Source organism: Archocentrus centrarchus, chromosome 3 (assembly GCF_007364275.1).
Source record: "Archocentrus centrarchus isolate MPI-CPG fArcCen1 chromosome 3, fArcCen1, whole genome shotgun sequence".
In the NCBI taxonomy this organism is placed as follows: Eukaryota; Metazoa; Chordata; class Actinopteri; order Cichliformes; family Cichlidae; genus Archocentrus; species Archocentrus centrarchus.
Genome location: NC_044348.1, coordinates 34,586,999 through 34,601,201, shown reverse-complemented (window position 1 = coordinate 34,601,201; position 14,203 = coordinate 34,586,999). Strand labels below are relative to the sequence as shown.

The following is a 14,203-nucleotide window of genomic DNA, read 5'->3' as shown; positions in this document are numbered from 1 at the left end:
ATCACCATCGTCACCATCGTCACCATCATCATTGCCAGCACAATCATCACCACCGTCATTGTCACCATCATCACCACCTTCATCATCACATTATCATCACCATCACTACCGTCACCATCACCACCACCATCATCACCATCACTACCGTCACCATCACCACCACCATCATCACAATCACTACCGTCACCATCACCACCGTCATTGTCACCATCATCACCACCTTCATCGTCACATTATCATCACCATTACCGTCACATCACCACTGTCACCATCACCACCATCATCACATTATCATCACCATCACTACCGTCACCATCACCACCATAATCGTCACCATCACCACCACCATCACTACCTTCATCGCCACCATGATCATCACCATCACCACCATAATCGTCACCATCACCACCACCATCATCACCATCACCATCTCCACCATCATTGCCACCATCTTCACCACATGGCAATGAACATGGCAATGAGTTGACTGTCTTCAAATGGCCTCTACAGTCTCCAGATCTCAACAACAGGTCTGACTGTCTTTTATGGGAAATCTTTTATGGGTCTCAAATATGCAACTGATGCAGGCAAAATACTGAAGCTAAAGCTTGCATGGCAGTCTGCAAAAAGAGAAAATTATGAAGGAAAACAGCAAGATCTCACTCATAGCACTTTTCTGGTGATACTATTTGTTTGCGTAGCCTCGCCCATTTTGGGTAGCGAGAGAGAGAGAGTTCACCTCAAACTTAAATATATACTTAAATATAGATAGCCTCTAGGTTCTGATGGACGGGGCTGCGGCTTTCTGCCTTCATTGGTAAGTACATTTCATGACACAAACACATACACCCACATAATAATACAAAATGGTTGGTTTGTATAACTATTCTTTTATTTTTATTTATTTTTATTTATTTATTTTTTTTCCCCACACAATCTTTAATTTTGCAGATATTGTCAATATTTTAAGTTTAACAAGTGGCTAACTATTTGGTTTACTTACTTGCACTCTTTCCTGTTTCTCTTTTCTATTTTCTCTCCTTTTTTTTCCCCCCTTTCTTCTTCTTCCCCTTTCCCTTTCTCTTTTCTATTTCTTAAGCCTGTCATTTCTGGCACAATTTGACAAATAGCATGTTAAAAATAATTCAAATAAAATAAAGGGTTACACAGTAACAAGAGGAGCCTATAGAGAACCTATAGAGCTCATCTTGAAATAGCAAATATGTTTGGCACAACAATGCATTCAGATCACAGTTCTGTTTGCAAGATCTGCCAGACATGACAGGCAAAAAAAAAAAAAAAAAAAAATAGATAGCTCTATTTATCCATGTAGAATGTTCATGTGTGAGCTCAGCAGTGCTGGAGATGTTTGGTTTCTCTTTGATATAATGGAAAGAGATTGCACTTGTCTTGTTGAGCTCAAAGTGGCAAATAAATAAATCAACAAAATTCAGCAGCGATGTTTCTGACGTCATGAGCGGGCTCCTCAAAAATACTTGTTGTGAACATATTCATGTAGGACCCATTTTCTTCTTAATTTCTTGTCAGTCATAAGTAAATAAAGAGACAATAAGCACGACAAGTCACACACTTCTCTTAACCGATTAAAGCTTGAACTGTACCTGTAACACAAACACAGGTGAGCCATCCAGCTCCTCCGTCACGCTGCCGTAGTACTCGTTAACAGTAAACACCGGAGCCTCATCGTTCTTGTTGACCACGTTCACGGTCACAGTTGTGTAGTCTTCCCACTTCCCATCTGAAGCCAGAAGATGAAGCTTGTACCTGAACACAAGTTTCAACTTGTCAGGGGTGGACAATAAGCACCAGCTTTCAACCAAAGTGGCTTCATGAAAACAGCCAATGGAGAAATTCATAATGGTTATAATGTTGTAGCATATATGATAAAGAGTCCAGCAGCAGGCAAAACCAGGTAAAATCCTTCAGCAAGCATTTACCGCGATTCTCAAAGGATTCTTCTCTGGAGCGCGTTCCTACCTTTTGTTCTTTTCATAGTCCAGACGCTGGGCAATAAAGATAGTGCCAACCTCAGGTTCCACATCAAACACCCCTCCAGTGTTTCCTGATGTGATCTGGTACCGCAGCTTAGCGTTTCCACCTGCAAACCAATAAAAGGATAGAGGTAAATGAACAGTGACAGTAGAAATGAACCCAAGTATAGTAAGTAAATCTTTTTGGAGAAAAGAGCTTCGGTGAAAGCTCGATCCCCCCGTGGACAAGAAGTACCCATTTCACTGAGTACTGCCCGCTACTGCTAAACCAAAGATCTGTCTCTGTTAACAGGGACAGACAGCAGCCTGCTTCAGCTGAAGACTCAGAAACAAGCCTCAGATCTGAAAAGGAGCCAGCGTCTGTGATTGCTGTGAAAACGTAAAAGTCAGATATTTTAGAGCCAAGCAAAGAAAAAGGCTTTACAGTTACACTGGAGGTTATTAATTTTGATTATAAATTAGTGACCTTTTCAAACATTACAATCAGATATAATTAATTTCCACCCGTCCTCTCGAACTACATTTGAAAGAAATTCCTCCATTTTTTAAACCGAGAAATTCATTCATTCAGTTCAAAGTTAGGAAGAATTTAAGACCTTTTTCTTCTTTATTGCACATTAAAAAAATGGTAATAATGCACTTGTGCACTAACAAGAATTAAAAAGTTTAGTATGCAAATGTACTGCCAATTATTGCTGGTTTTAATGGAAGACAAATACTTGATCACAAAACATTCATTATCAATCAGAAGATTACAGCAATCCGGCCTTTTAAGCTATCAAATCTGACAACAGTGGGATTTAAATTGCTTTTAAGGGTATTAACCAATAAATACAACATCTCATAACTGTTGTTGTTAATGTTTTCCATTAACTTTCTATGTCAGAAGCAGGCTTTGGTAAAACTCTCATGTATTGCTTTTGACTGTGTTTGGGAACAAACTGCAGAAGAAAACAGAAGCATTCAGAGTGCACGCTCCTCAGTACTGAGCCCAGCGAACACTGTGCCATAAAACGTGTTTAATGGCTCCGCATAAAAGGCAAAATGTGGATATTTTTAATATCAGAACTCTCAAGGAAATAACACGGAGCCCTCTTTAAAGTGAAAATGGATGATTTCTATAAATTATATATATAAACCAATGTTTTCTGAAAGGTTGCGTCCTAAAGAATGAAACCTGTGACCCTTCACTGTTAGAGTTACCACAGCTAAAGCAAACTTACTGCCAGACAACAATAAGAAATCAAATCAATTCAATTCAGTTTCATTCATATAGCATCAAATCATGCCTGAAAAATTCATATAACGCTGTTCATATTAACACAGAGGTGTGCACACACATAAAGGCTTCAGAACACAACAAAGTGAGTACATCCAGTTCAAGGTCACACAAAATGACAAAATTGTATCATTTCTCAATACTATCATTTCTATATTTCATTCAATCTTCTAACTTCTCACTACTTCTAAATAAAATATTTCCTTCTTTCAGCAGAGTTTTAACTCACTGTATGGACACAAACTCTATAATTTTAGCATAACTGCATTATAAAAATGAGCCGTGAACTCCAGAGTTTTCCCAGTTTTGGACCTGAGTCTGTTTCATGTTTCCAAGCCAGAGGATATGAAAAGGGTCAAAAAGGGAACAGGAAAATGTGTGTGCTACCAAAGAAATGTAAAAAAATATATAGCTAACAAGGAGCTTTGGTCCCACTAATCAAAGGTGATTTCTGCCCCCCAATAAATAAATAAATAAGTAAAATGATGCTTTGGACAGTCTGCTACATTTTAAAAATAAGACACACTGCTGCTCGCATACATTCAGCTTTAATCTATCTCACATCTCCTCTGTGGTCCAGCCTCAGCAGTCCCAGAAATCATCCCTCAGTAGCTCCCCGCTGTAATACTTCAATACTAAATATTTACAAAGAACAGGAAGAGAAGCCTGATGAATATCAGGAGCACAGTCTTCAGTCAGATGACACCAGAGTAAATCTGTCCAGCTTTCAGGCATGAGCCTGGCCAGGACAACCAAGTGACTGCAAACTGGGGGGGGGGGGGGGCAGTGAAGCACAGAGGCTGCAGTATAACTACGTTGCACTTCATGAGTGCAACAGTCATTGGGAAGATGACACGATAACTGCTGGTAGATCCCTGTGTGTGTATCAAAATGCTGCCTGACAGGATTCATTTCTAGCCTCCAGAAAGCAGGCAGATAAGGTCTGTCCCAGAACGATACCACACTGCCATCGTCGCAGGAGAGTTCCTGAAGAGTCCCCCCATAAGGATCAGACATCCCCATAGGAAGCACATATATTTCCCCACAACCTAATAATAATATGTGGACCACAAAGAACACAGAGGCCTGACCGACTCGGCCGCCTGAGGTGAAACACTACAACCGCTCAGAGACCGACGGCCCGTCTCTACGCAGACACAGAGGATGATCGTCTGTGACAGTCTGTCCTCAGAACTGGAGGGGCACATGTTGCACAAAGTAAATGATTTAAAGGGGACAGATTTCCATCCACGCATCCATTTTCTTTTACATAATTAAAACAAAAAGACAAAATTAAACCCAAAAAACACAGAAAATCACAAAAATGTGCTTAAAAACATCCTTTTAATTCATTTGTTCCATTAAATCGAATAACGAGGGAGCCTTTACATATAAACTACAGGCGGGTCTGTTTAAATTAACCGGCGCCGTTTTCCTCATCACGGTTGGTTGTTAGTGCACGGTCCAAGCTCCGGTTGCCTTGGTAACCCACTGTAATGACCATCCTGTCACATGTCCATCAGCGGTATCTCTCTCAGTGAGAGCCACACTGACTGCTTCTAAGGTAAGAAATGCTTGAGAGCCGCCTCCTACGTGGACACCCTACAGAAAAAGCTCATCTGTAGGATCCTCCTGTGTTGCATTACCTGAGTCCAGATGAAGTGCTTCATGTCTCTGTTAGCAGTGACGTGTGTCCATCCAGGTCTCACTCATGTTTCCAGGTGTTTCACAGGTGTTCTGCCCTTCTTTAGAGGGATTTTATTTTCCCTTCTCCTTAAGGGAATTCTCCAAAATGCTCCAGTGTTTTTCCACTGGATTCAAATCAGGTGACCAGGTCTCACAGTCCTCTTTGTGTTTGTTTCTGATTCCTTTTCCTACGTTAAATTATGAGTATGTGTCTTCCTAATGAGGAAAAATGCAAATCCATCCAATTTCATTCATTATGTTTTAAGGCTAAGACGTGTTTTAGGGTCAGACAAACAGCTAAGGCTAAAGTCTCCAGAGAACGTCCTCTGGAGTCACAGGTGTGGGTGTGTGTGTGTGTGTGTGTGTGTGTGTGTGTGTGTGTGTGTGTGTGTGTGTGTGTGTGTGTGTGTGTGTGTGTGTGTGTGTGTGTGTGTGTGTGTGTGTCTTCCCGCTGTGCTTTGTTGTCTGAATACTACAGTTTTAGTGAAATACAGCACCGAGGGAGATGAGAGTTTTAAAATTGGTACAGCTGGGAAAAACATTAATTTTCTCTCCATTTGTTTGTTTGCTTTAACCGCTGCATCACTCCCTCTGCAGTGTTTTCCCCCTTTAGGTCTCAGCGGTTTTCTAAATACTTAAGAGATTCTGTCAAGTCTAAAAAACAGAGCGCGAGTGAAGCGAAAGGATGCAATTGCGTATATCCCCTAATGTCTCATTTAAAATGAAAACAGACAGACGGTACAAAACGATCTGGATTAGAGCATTCTCTTCTCCTCTTCCTTGACTTTCATCTCGTTAATAAGCTGTGAATCCCTCTCGTCTTCAGAGGTTTCTATTTCCCTTTCATATTAACATGAGGGTGGTAGATGCAGCGGTGATTGAGATGCAGACCTCAGCTTTATCCGTAATTGCATTTAAGGCGAACATTTTGTTGATCAGCTTCTAATAGTCTTTATTAAAAATGTTTTGCATAGATTAATAAAAAGAGATTATTAACAAACTTTGGAAATGAGAACAAAAGACTTTAAGCTGCAGGGATGCCGACGTATTCAGAACTCAACAAAAAATAACGCTGCACTGCTGCTGCATTCAAACATTTGTGGACTTTGGGGGTGGGTGGGGGTGTTGCCCATAAACCACACCCTGCGAGCCTCTTTGCTCTGTTTGCATGTGCAGGAACGCTGCAGCTTTGAGTTCCCTGTAATCCTGTTTCAGCCTGAACGCTGCTGTAAGAGCGCTTCAGGAAAGCTTAACACTTTATTTAATGGAGTTTGCTGGTGCTGCATTTATGTGTTTGACTAGTCATTGTACAGTTATGTGTGGACAGTGCAACTATATTACTCACTGTTCTTCTTAGTCTGAGAAATTCATTTGTAAGAGCTAGAAGACTTTGATGGTCCCGGCTCCTGCGGTGCAGAGAGGAGCCAACGCGCCCGTGCCACTAAAACAATTTCAGTTAGTATTTAAGATCATTTATTACTTAGTGAAATGAAACATTCCTGAAGAGGTAAGACAACCAAAGGAGCCACTAACTAGTCCAGACTTATTTTTGATGCGGGTCTTGCTGGCCTTCGTTCCCCCCCCGCAGTCAAAAAGGGGAAACTATGCAAACATTTTACATCTTAAAACTGCACGTCTCTGCAGTGGTTTCTGCAGCTATTCCACACGGACTGTTAATGACTGTGGCTAACTGCTACACATTAGCTGTGTGATATGAACAGGCATCGTTCTGTCCTCATTACCGGCAGCAGCACAGAAATCACTCCACCAATCTCATTCATTAACTTAACGCGCTGTACAGCTCCCCCTCTCAGCTGGTGATAACTTTATTCTGAACTCCAGCAGGCGGTTGGTCTGTGTGTGTGTGTGTGTGTGTGTGTGTGTGTGTGTGTGTATATACAGTACACACATCAAGATAAGCACTGACGAAATTTAAAATGATTTCTTAGTTTTTTGTCCAAAAATGGTAAAATGACGGTTGGAGAATAAAACAGGATTTAATGAGATGTCAATAAAGCTAAATATTGAATAACTTTGGCTTTCAAACAGGACTCAGTGTGTTTACAGGCTTCAGTCACTGGACCTTTGTCAGCAGAAACACTAACCCTGCGAAACACATGAACAGCATTTGTAGTTTGAGTGAAATTGGTGTGAGTCACGATGGCAGCCTGCAGACTGTCTGTAACAGAGGCTCTGCTTTGCATTCCCAGGTCGACCCTAACTGGGACTCAATGGGCTCCACATGAGAACAAGTTCAAACTGGAACGTGGGGCCCGACAGTGCAGGCAGGAACATTTGATCGATTCAGCTTGAATTACAGATGCAGTTATAACAGCCAGTTCAGGCAGAAGACCAGCTCTAACATCTGGACAGTGGTGGTGGGAATCACTGCAGTCAGGTTCGGGTTCAGCAGTTGTCAGCGGCACACTGCTGGAAGATGCTGCTGACACAAATAAAACTATGAAAATGTGAATGAATGCGTGGGCGTGGCTATGCAAACACCCAATCAGAGCAGACCCACATTCAGGCATCTTTTATATTAGAATGGTAACTTTGTTCCAGTGTCACCTGCTGAATTTTACTTTGAAGATTTAAGTTTATGAATCTGCTTTGTCCTGTTTTTAAAAAAAGACACTGAGGCAGAAGGTTTAGCTTCTCTCGGGCTTTTCCTTCTTCTCACAGGGACACAGTTTTTCTCTCTCGAAGCCTTCTCTCAGACAGGTTTTTTTCTAGTCTTGGGTTTGTATGACATCACTGAGAAAGGACATCCTTATCATGGTTATAACAGGCACGCTGCTCTGGCTCTGAGCTCAGCAGCTGTTCCATCAGCTGTTCAAACCCACTGCTTGCAAGTGAAATCCAATCAGAAGGGGGGGTTACATATCAGGACTTAAAAATAATTAGTCCTTAGTAGGTCTTAAAATGAGGTAAATTCAACCTCAGAAGAACGCCATGACATATTATACCATTTTATTATTTCACAAAATTTTAGTCAGAATCCAGAAGCAGTCTGTGACAAACTAAGTAGATCCTTACTGCTTCCATAGGAATTAAGAGGCAGCCAGGTGCTGCCAATCAAATATACTCAATTAACCAATCATCAGCAGGAGCGACCACCTCTGTAAAAGCAGACATTTAGCTGCTCTGGTGTGTGTTAGTTCAGTTGTTGCTGAGAAGAGAGCAGAGAGAGAGGCAGGACAAGACACCACGGGAGACAGAGCCAGAGTCTAGTGGTGTAGAAGAAGCAGCGGTGCATCATGGGAAGCCCCCCAGCAGCCTAGACCTATTGCAGGCACTTTAAAGTTCATGACAGCACAGTTAGAAAAAGACTAAACAAGTATGGCTTTTTGCCGCTCCTCTCCTGAAACATCACGGCAGAGATGACGCACAGCACCACGTTGGTCAGCACAAACAGCTGATACCACGGTGGTGGAGGGCTGATGATTTGGGTTTGTGCCACAGGACCTGGCACCTTGCGGTCACCGAGTCGACCGTGAACTCCTCTGTAACAGCTAAAGCTTGGACCAAACTGGGTCATGTGACCGGACATTTATCCCAAACGCAGCAGCCGGTCTACAACAGAACGGCTGAAATGCAGCGGTGGCTGCTGAAAACCACACAAATGATTACTTACAGTTATTGCTGCTGAAAGTGTTTTGGCTTTTTGGTTTAGGTTTTGTTAGACTAAGACTAAGTGAGGACTAGATTATTCCTTACCATCGGCATCATTTAGAGAAACATGCATTAAAGTTCAGCTGTCAGTGTGTGTGTTCTTCCTCAGTGCAGCGATGATATCGTCTTTTCTGTCGTGAGCAGACATTTGCCTCTGGCCACGACAGCTGAGCACGTTGGTATGTTCCAGCACAGACATAAAGCTTTTCATTTTGGGACCTTGGAAAGGTCTTTAATCCTTCATAATTATTGTTTTTAATAAGCAAGGTTCAGAGGAAAGGTGAGCCAGGTGTCTTTAAGATACCTCAAATTAAATCTGCTGCGACAGCTGAGCACATTTTTAACCTCTTTCTCAAACTTTGGCTGAAAATTGTTTATTTGAAAATAAAGCCAATTTGCTGCTGAAGACTTAAAATAAATATAAAAGAGCAGTAATACCAGAAGACTCCAATCTAGAAGCTGTAGAAAGAATAAAAATCCTTGACTGCAGTGAAGAAGAAGAACGCTCTGAAGCCCAAAGATGGTGGAAGAACAGAATTCAATGCTTAAGAATTTATTTTTATTGAAATGTTTTATTAAATAAGTTCAGTTTGCTGTTTGAACCTGTTGCATTGCAGTTTTTTAGGACTTCATTATTTCATTGACGAGCTCATCGCTCTGCACACATATCCCAAAATTCCAATACGCACATTTCCACATACACATTCCTGCATCCGTGCCACCCACCTTCGTCCCCATCATTAGCGCTGACTGTGAGAATGGCAAAGCCGACGTCAGCATCCTCATCCACGTCGACTTCATAGGAGGCCTGCGCGAACTCCGGCTTGTTATCGTTGACGTCACTGATAAAAATGCGCACGTATGCTGTGTCTGGAAAAAAATAGAGACAGGAAGAGGTGATTATTAGGATGAGTCTGTTCTTATTCCATCATTTTGAGATGAACATTTGAGAGTCTCTTTTAGGAAGGAAACAGTTTAGTTACGTTTGCAGATATTTCTGCATGCAAACACAGGCACAAATTTCTCACTCTGTTACCGGTAAATTCAGCTGGTTCTGCTTCTTCACAGCATCCAACCACAGGCTGAAGCAGAGTATAAAGCACCCTGGGGGGAATCAGTGTAACGCTCAGCAACCTAACACATTACACTTCCTTTGATATCTGTGTCAAAACGAGCATAATTTGCAATACAGCTTCAAGATGAGATAAAATATTTAAACCAGGGTGGAAGAGCTGGTATATAGTTCACGGCACAAACAGCAAACGAGCCCTCGTAGCTGTAACAAAGCGAGACACGGATGCCAGAGCTCTGAGTGAGTCTGCTGGAGAGAAGAAGGTAAGAGGAGGCGAAGGATGAACACAGGAAGTGGGAAAGCAGATGTCATCCCCTCATCCTCCCTCTCATCTTAATGATGCCCACTCGTCCGTGTTTTCACACTTTAGTGCCGAGCATGTGTAAAAACTCAAACCCAGCACGAGTTATGAGCAGGAGCTTTCTGCCTGTGGAAACGGTTTATCAGGATTATTGTGCTGATGGATTGACTGCCTGTTGTCTCCGGTTTGCAGCATCTCTGAGTTTGTCGAGCGTGCGTGCAGATGCAAAAACTGAAGATGTTAACGGATCCTCCGCTCCTGTACTTCTTTGTTTTACAATTCTATTTCAGATGACAGACGTGTTTCCCTCAGGGCTTCTGAATCTGTATCACAAAATAAAACAAGTGACTTTTTTTTATTTTGAAAAATGATTTATGAATCCAACACAAACAAATAACAGCCTGTTATTTGCATTTTCAAATTAATGCAGCCATAAGTAGTAGATGTCAGATGTCAGATAGGAAGTGATTTATATGTATCTGGATGATGTCACTACCTGATTTCATTTAAGGAACAGCTGCTGGAAAACGGACTTTAGCTCTTTTTAAATGCTAAAATTCTTCACCGCTATAAAAATCTTTCACATGGAATAACTCCGCCTCTCACCCAATGACAGCTGGGATAGGCTGCAGACAGTGACCCACATTATTTATTTCTTATATAAAACATATTCTGAGTTTTTGCTGTTGGTTGTTCTTATGACTGATGATTGATAAAACATGAGCATATCAGAGAAGTTCTGAGCCACTCAAATTGCTGCCCGTATACACACATCGATGGGTTACACTGTGTGCACAGCAGGCCTTGTTTTTTAACCTGTGTTTACATTCTGATTGGAAATAAACATACTTTGACTATAAAATGTATAAAAAAGATGGAAGTAGCCACCATGATGTCACCCATTCGTTAGCAAGGTCCTGCTGTGAAGCCTTGAGTTGAGCAATTTTGCCCAGTTTCAGGTCCACATGCTGCTCAGACAGGATGAAGCATGGACCTGAAACTCAAAGCTTGCCATATCCTAAAGAATACCCTGCTCACCAAATGTCTTCAGTTAGGCTTAAAACGCATAACTAAGAGCATAAAATGATCAGTAATATGTTCACTGAGGTCACAGATCATAGATCTGAAGGGTTGTTTTCCCACAGGCCTTCATACAGTCAGAGGACTCGCCCCCTGCTGGCCATAAGAAAGACTGCAGGTATAAGGCACTTTCACACTAGCTTCATTTTTCATATCCTGACCATGAAATCATTTTCTCATAATTTTGTGGGGGTTGGGGCGGCTGTCACGGCTCCCCTGAAATATGATCGTACACGAGCCTGAAAATTATGCTTGGTACTTTTTGCAGCAATTTTCTCCACTTTTTGTTTATTTAGGAACAAATATTTTGGGTAGTTTGTCACCTGAATAATGAATGAACACAGCATTATTCCAACCACTTTGCCACGGGGATTTCTGTAATTCACTTGGATTGAACTGGGAAGAGAATCCAAGCTGTGGAAGCGCTTTCGCTGTCAGTCACATGACTTTTTTTTTCAACAAGAAAATCATGTGGAACCAGAGCTCCTCCCACTTTGCATCTCTATTACATTCACTTGTGAGTGTTTGCATCAGTGATGAGTATCTGTTAATTTGCCTGTCATCCATCCTTCTTCATGCCACCTCATTTATTATTCATATGACATAAAAAAAATAAATAACTCCCACAGCTTTCCTGCAGTCTCTGCTCTTCTTAATATTTAACTTCTGTTTACGTTGCCACAAATGTCAGTGAGTCAGACCGAGAGAGAGGGCCTGTTAATAATCTATGATCATATTTATTAAAAATACATCCTGGTCTGTTTTTGCTGTTTTTCCAACACCTCTCTCCATCCACCCATCTGTCTCAACATCTGTTCATTTCTTCGCATCTCTATTCAACCAGAGCGTGTATGCATTTCATCTGGCAGCAAATGAGAGAGAAATGGGGAGATGGAGGAAGACGGAGTGCACGAGAGAAAGATGGAAAGAGAGAGATGGCCTTTGGTCCTTTCGTAGAGAGAGAGGAGCAGATGTGGGAAAGAGACAGAAAGGAAAACAGAGATTACTGCTGCCTTCAATGAAGATTTGGAGCTCTGGAACAACGAGTACAGAGCAGCTGTCTGCAGCAGTCGCCTCCTTTGCCCTATTTTGCAGCCACTATATGAGGTACCAACATCATCACATCAAGTGGATTACAGCTCATATCCATCACATCAATGTGTTTGCATTTTTACAGTGTAATCTCACAAATGTTATATTCAAGTCATTAACATGCATGCACTGTGACTAAAATGTGTGGTTTCAGCTCCTGTGCATTCAGTGCAATAAACATGGTACAGCTAGTGCTAACAGGTGCTAACATGAAGTACACAGCCATGCAGTCTAAATCCATGTTAAGCTGACTGGCTTGTCTTGAAGAGCTCGTTGGTTTGTAATGAGGCACCATCAAGTCTGCAGCAACTTCAGCAATATTATAACTACAGCTTAGACGCAATGGCAGCGCAGCAGTGAAGTGACCAGCGGCCGAGCAAGCTCACAGATCAGAAACTGCCTCCAGGAACAACGCGGACACTTCATGACACAGATTTTCATGGTGGCCAAGCAGCGGCACGCACCCTGACATCAACATATGAGACGCCAAGCTTTGATTGGACAATCATAAAGCGCACAGTTATTAGACCCCAGAGCAACGGCAACGTCTCGAATCTGGAGTAAATCACGAGTCTAATGGGAAAAACGGGCCACGACAGGGTTTCCCATGTCTGACCAAAACAATGGAAAACAGGGCCCGAACAAAGGCTAAATCTGATGCTACAGTATATAATTATATTTAGAGTCATGGTGTACTTTGAGTATTACAGATGTAACAACAGTTTTTGAGGTCCTCCATCAGTGAGGTCCTGTTCTGAATTCTGTCACCGTCACCATCTCAGTGCCTTGAAACCGGACATAATGAGCGAGGGGTGAGACAGAAAACTGAGGGACACTGCACGCCTAGATGGTACTGACTTGTAAATCATAAGAATGTCCTGCTTTATGTGCTTCTGGACTCTAATGGGGACCATAATGTGCAGAATGAACATCCGAGACCATAAAATCACCACGTAAGTGTTTAATTAGGCCACAGAGGTTTGTTTTTCCATGCAGTGCTATACGAGCTCTTCTTAAGGTTGATCTGTACTCTGTCACACACATAAAGCTGAAGTGCACTCCACAGATTTCATGCAAGCTAGTTTTGAGAAGTTGTTGAGAACATTTTAACACACAGTAAACAGATCATCAGCAGACCATCGTTTCACTTTTGTTTCACGATAACACAAATCAAGATGTTTACATACATCAGCGAGTTTTAATGATGTAACTGAAGTCATTTTGGATTTTTAAGGCTGACTTTCAACCTCATGTCCCCGTGTTTGAGGAAAAACTGCAGACTGGTTCATCTATGGCAGTAATTTCTAAATATTTGAAGGTACCATGGTGTATCCTGTAGTACTAAATAACAATAATGTCTGGTCAACATGTAAACTTTGCCTAAAATGGTAAAAACCTGCAGATTATTTAAATATTCAGTGTTTTTCCTCCTGTTTTAAATTATTGCCTCCCTCATGTGTATTACACTTTAATGCTGATTATTAAACCTAGCTCCTGTTTGGCAGCGTTTTACCACAGTATAAAAATGTACCAAAAACACCGCGGCAGCCACAGCTGAACTACTGATCTGTTTACAAGATGTCGTGTGTAGCGTCAGGCTTGTTTACCAGAGTTGGGCTGCCCGTGCCTGCCGGGCCGCGCTGACTCCCAGCCATCCACCGACTGCACCTCCAGCAGGTAGGAGCTTTTGGTCTCACGGTCAAAAACAGCCTGAGTGTAGAGGAAGCCCAGCTCTGGGTCGATACGGAAATACTGATGGTCCCCACTGCGATCCTCCAGCAGGGAGTAAGAGATCTGGGGGGGTGGGGGCAGACACAATTATACAGAAGGCCAGATGCTAAAACTGAGTTAATTAGTGCAAATTTACACAGCAAGGAAGACGACCTCTTGGATAATGAAAAACAGACTGAACATAATACAAAACAGGCATTCAAAAGCAGCCTTTCACATGCAAGAGCAGCATTATTACTTTTTATGATAGCTGGTGTGTTTCTCTGTGCGTGAGACTT

The 14,203-nt window shown here is 41.9% G+C and overlaps 1 protein-coding gene across 1 annotated transcript in view; it reads right to left on the bottom strand.

The window, feature by feature from the left end:
• LOC115778226 (neural-cadherin-like) overlaps positions 1 to 14,203 on the bottom strand; it is a 319,537-nt gene that overhangs the window by 144,280 nt on the left and 161,054 nt on the right. The window contains 4 exon segments of the mRNA XM_030726290.1: positions 1,623 to 1,785; positions 1,999 to 2,119; positions 9,376 to 9,519; positions 13,802 to 13,988. Of these exon segments, the coding sequence (XP_030582150.1) occupies positions 1,623 to 1,785; positions 1,999 to 2,119; positions 9,376 to 9,519; positions 13,802 to 13,988 (615 nt within the window).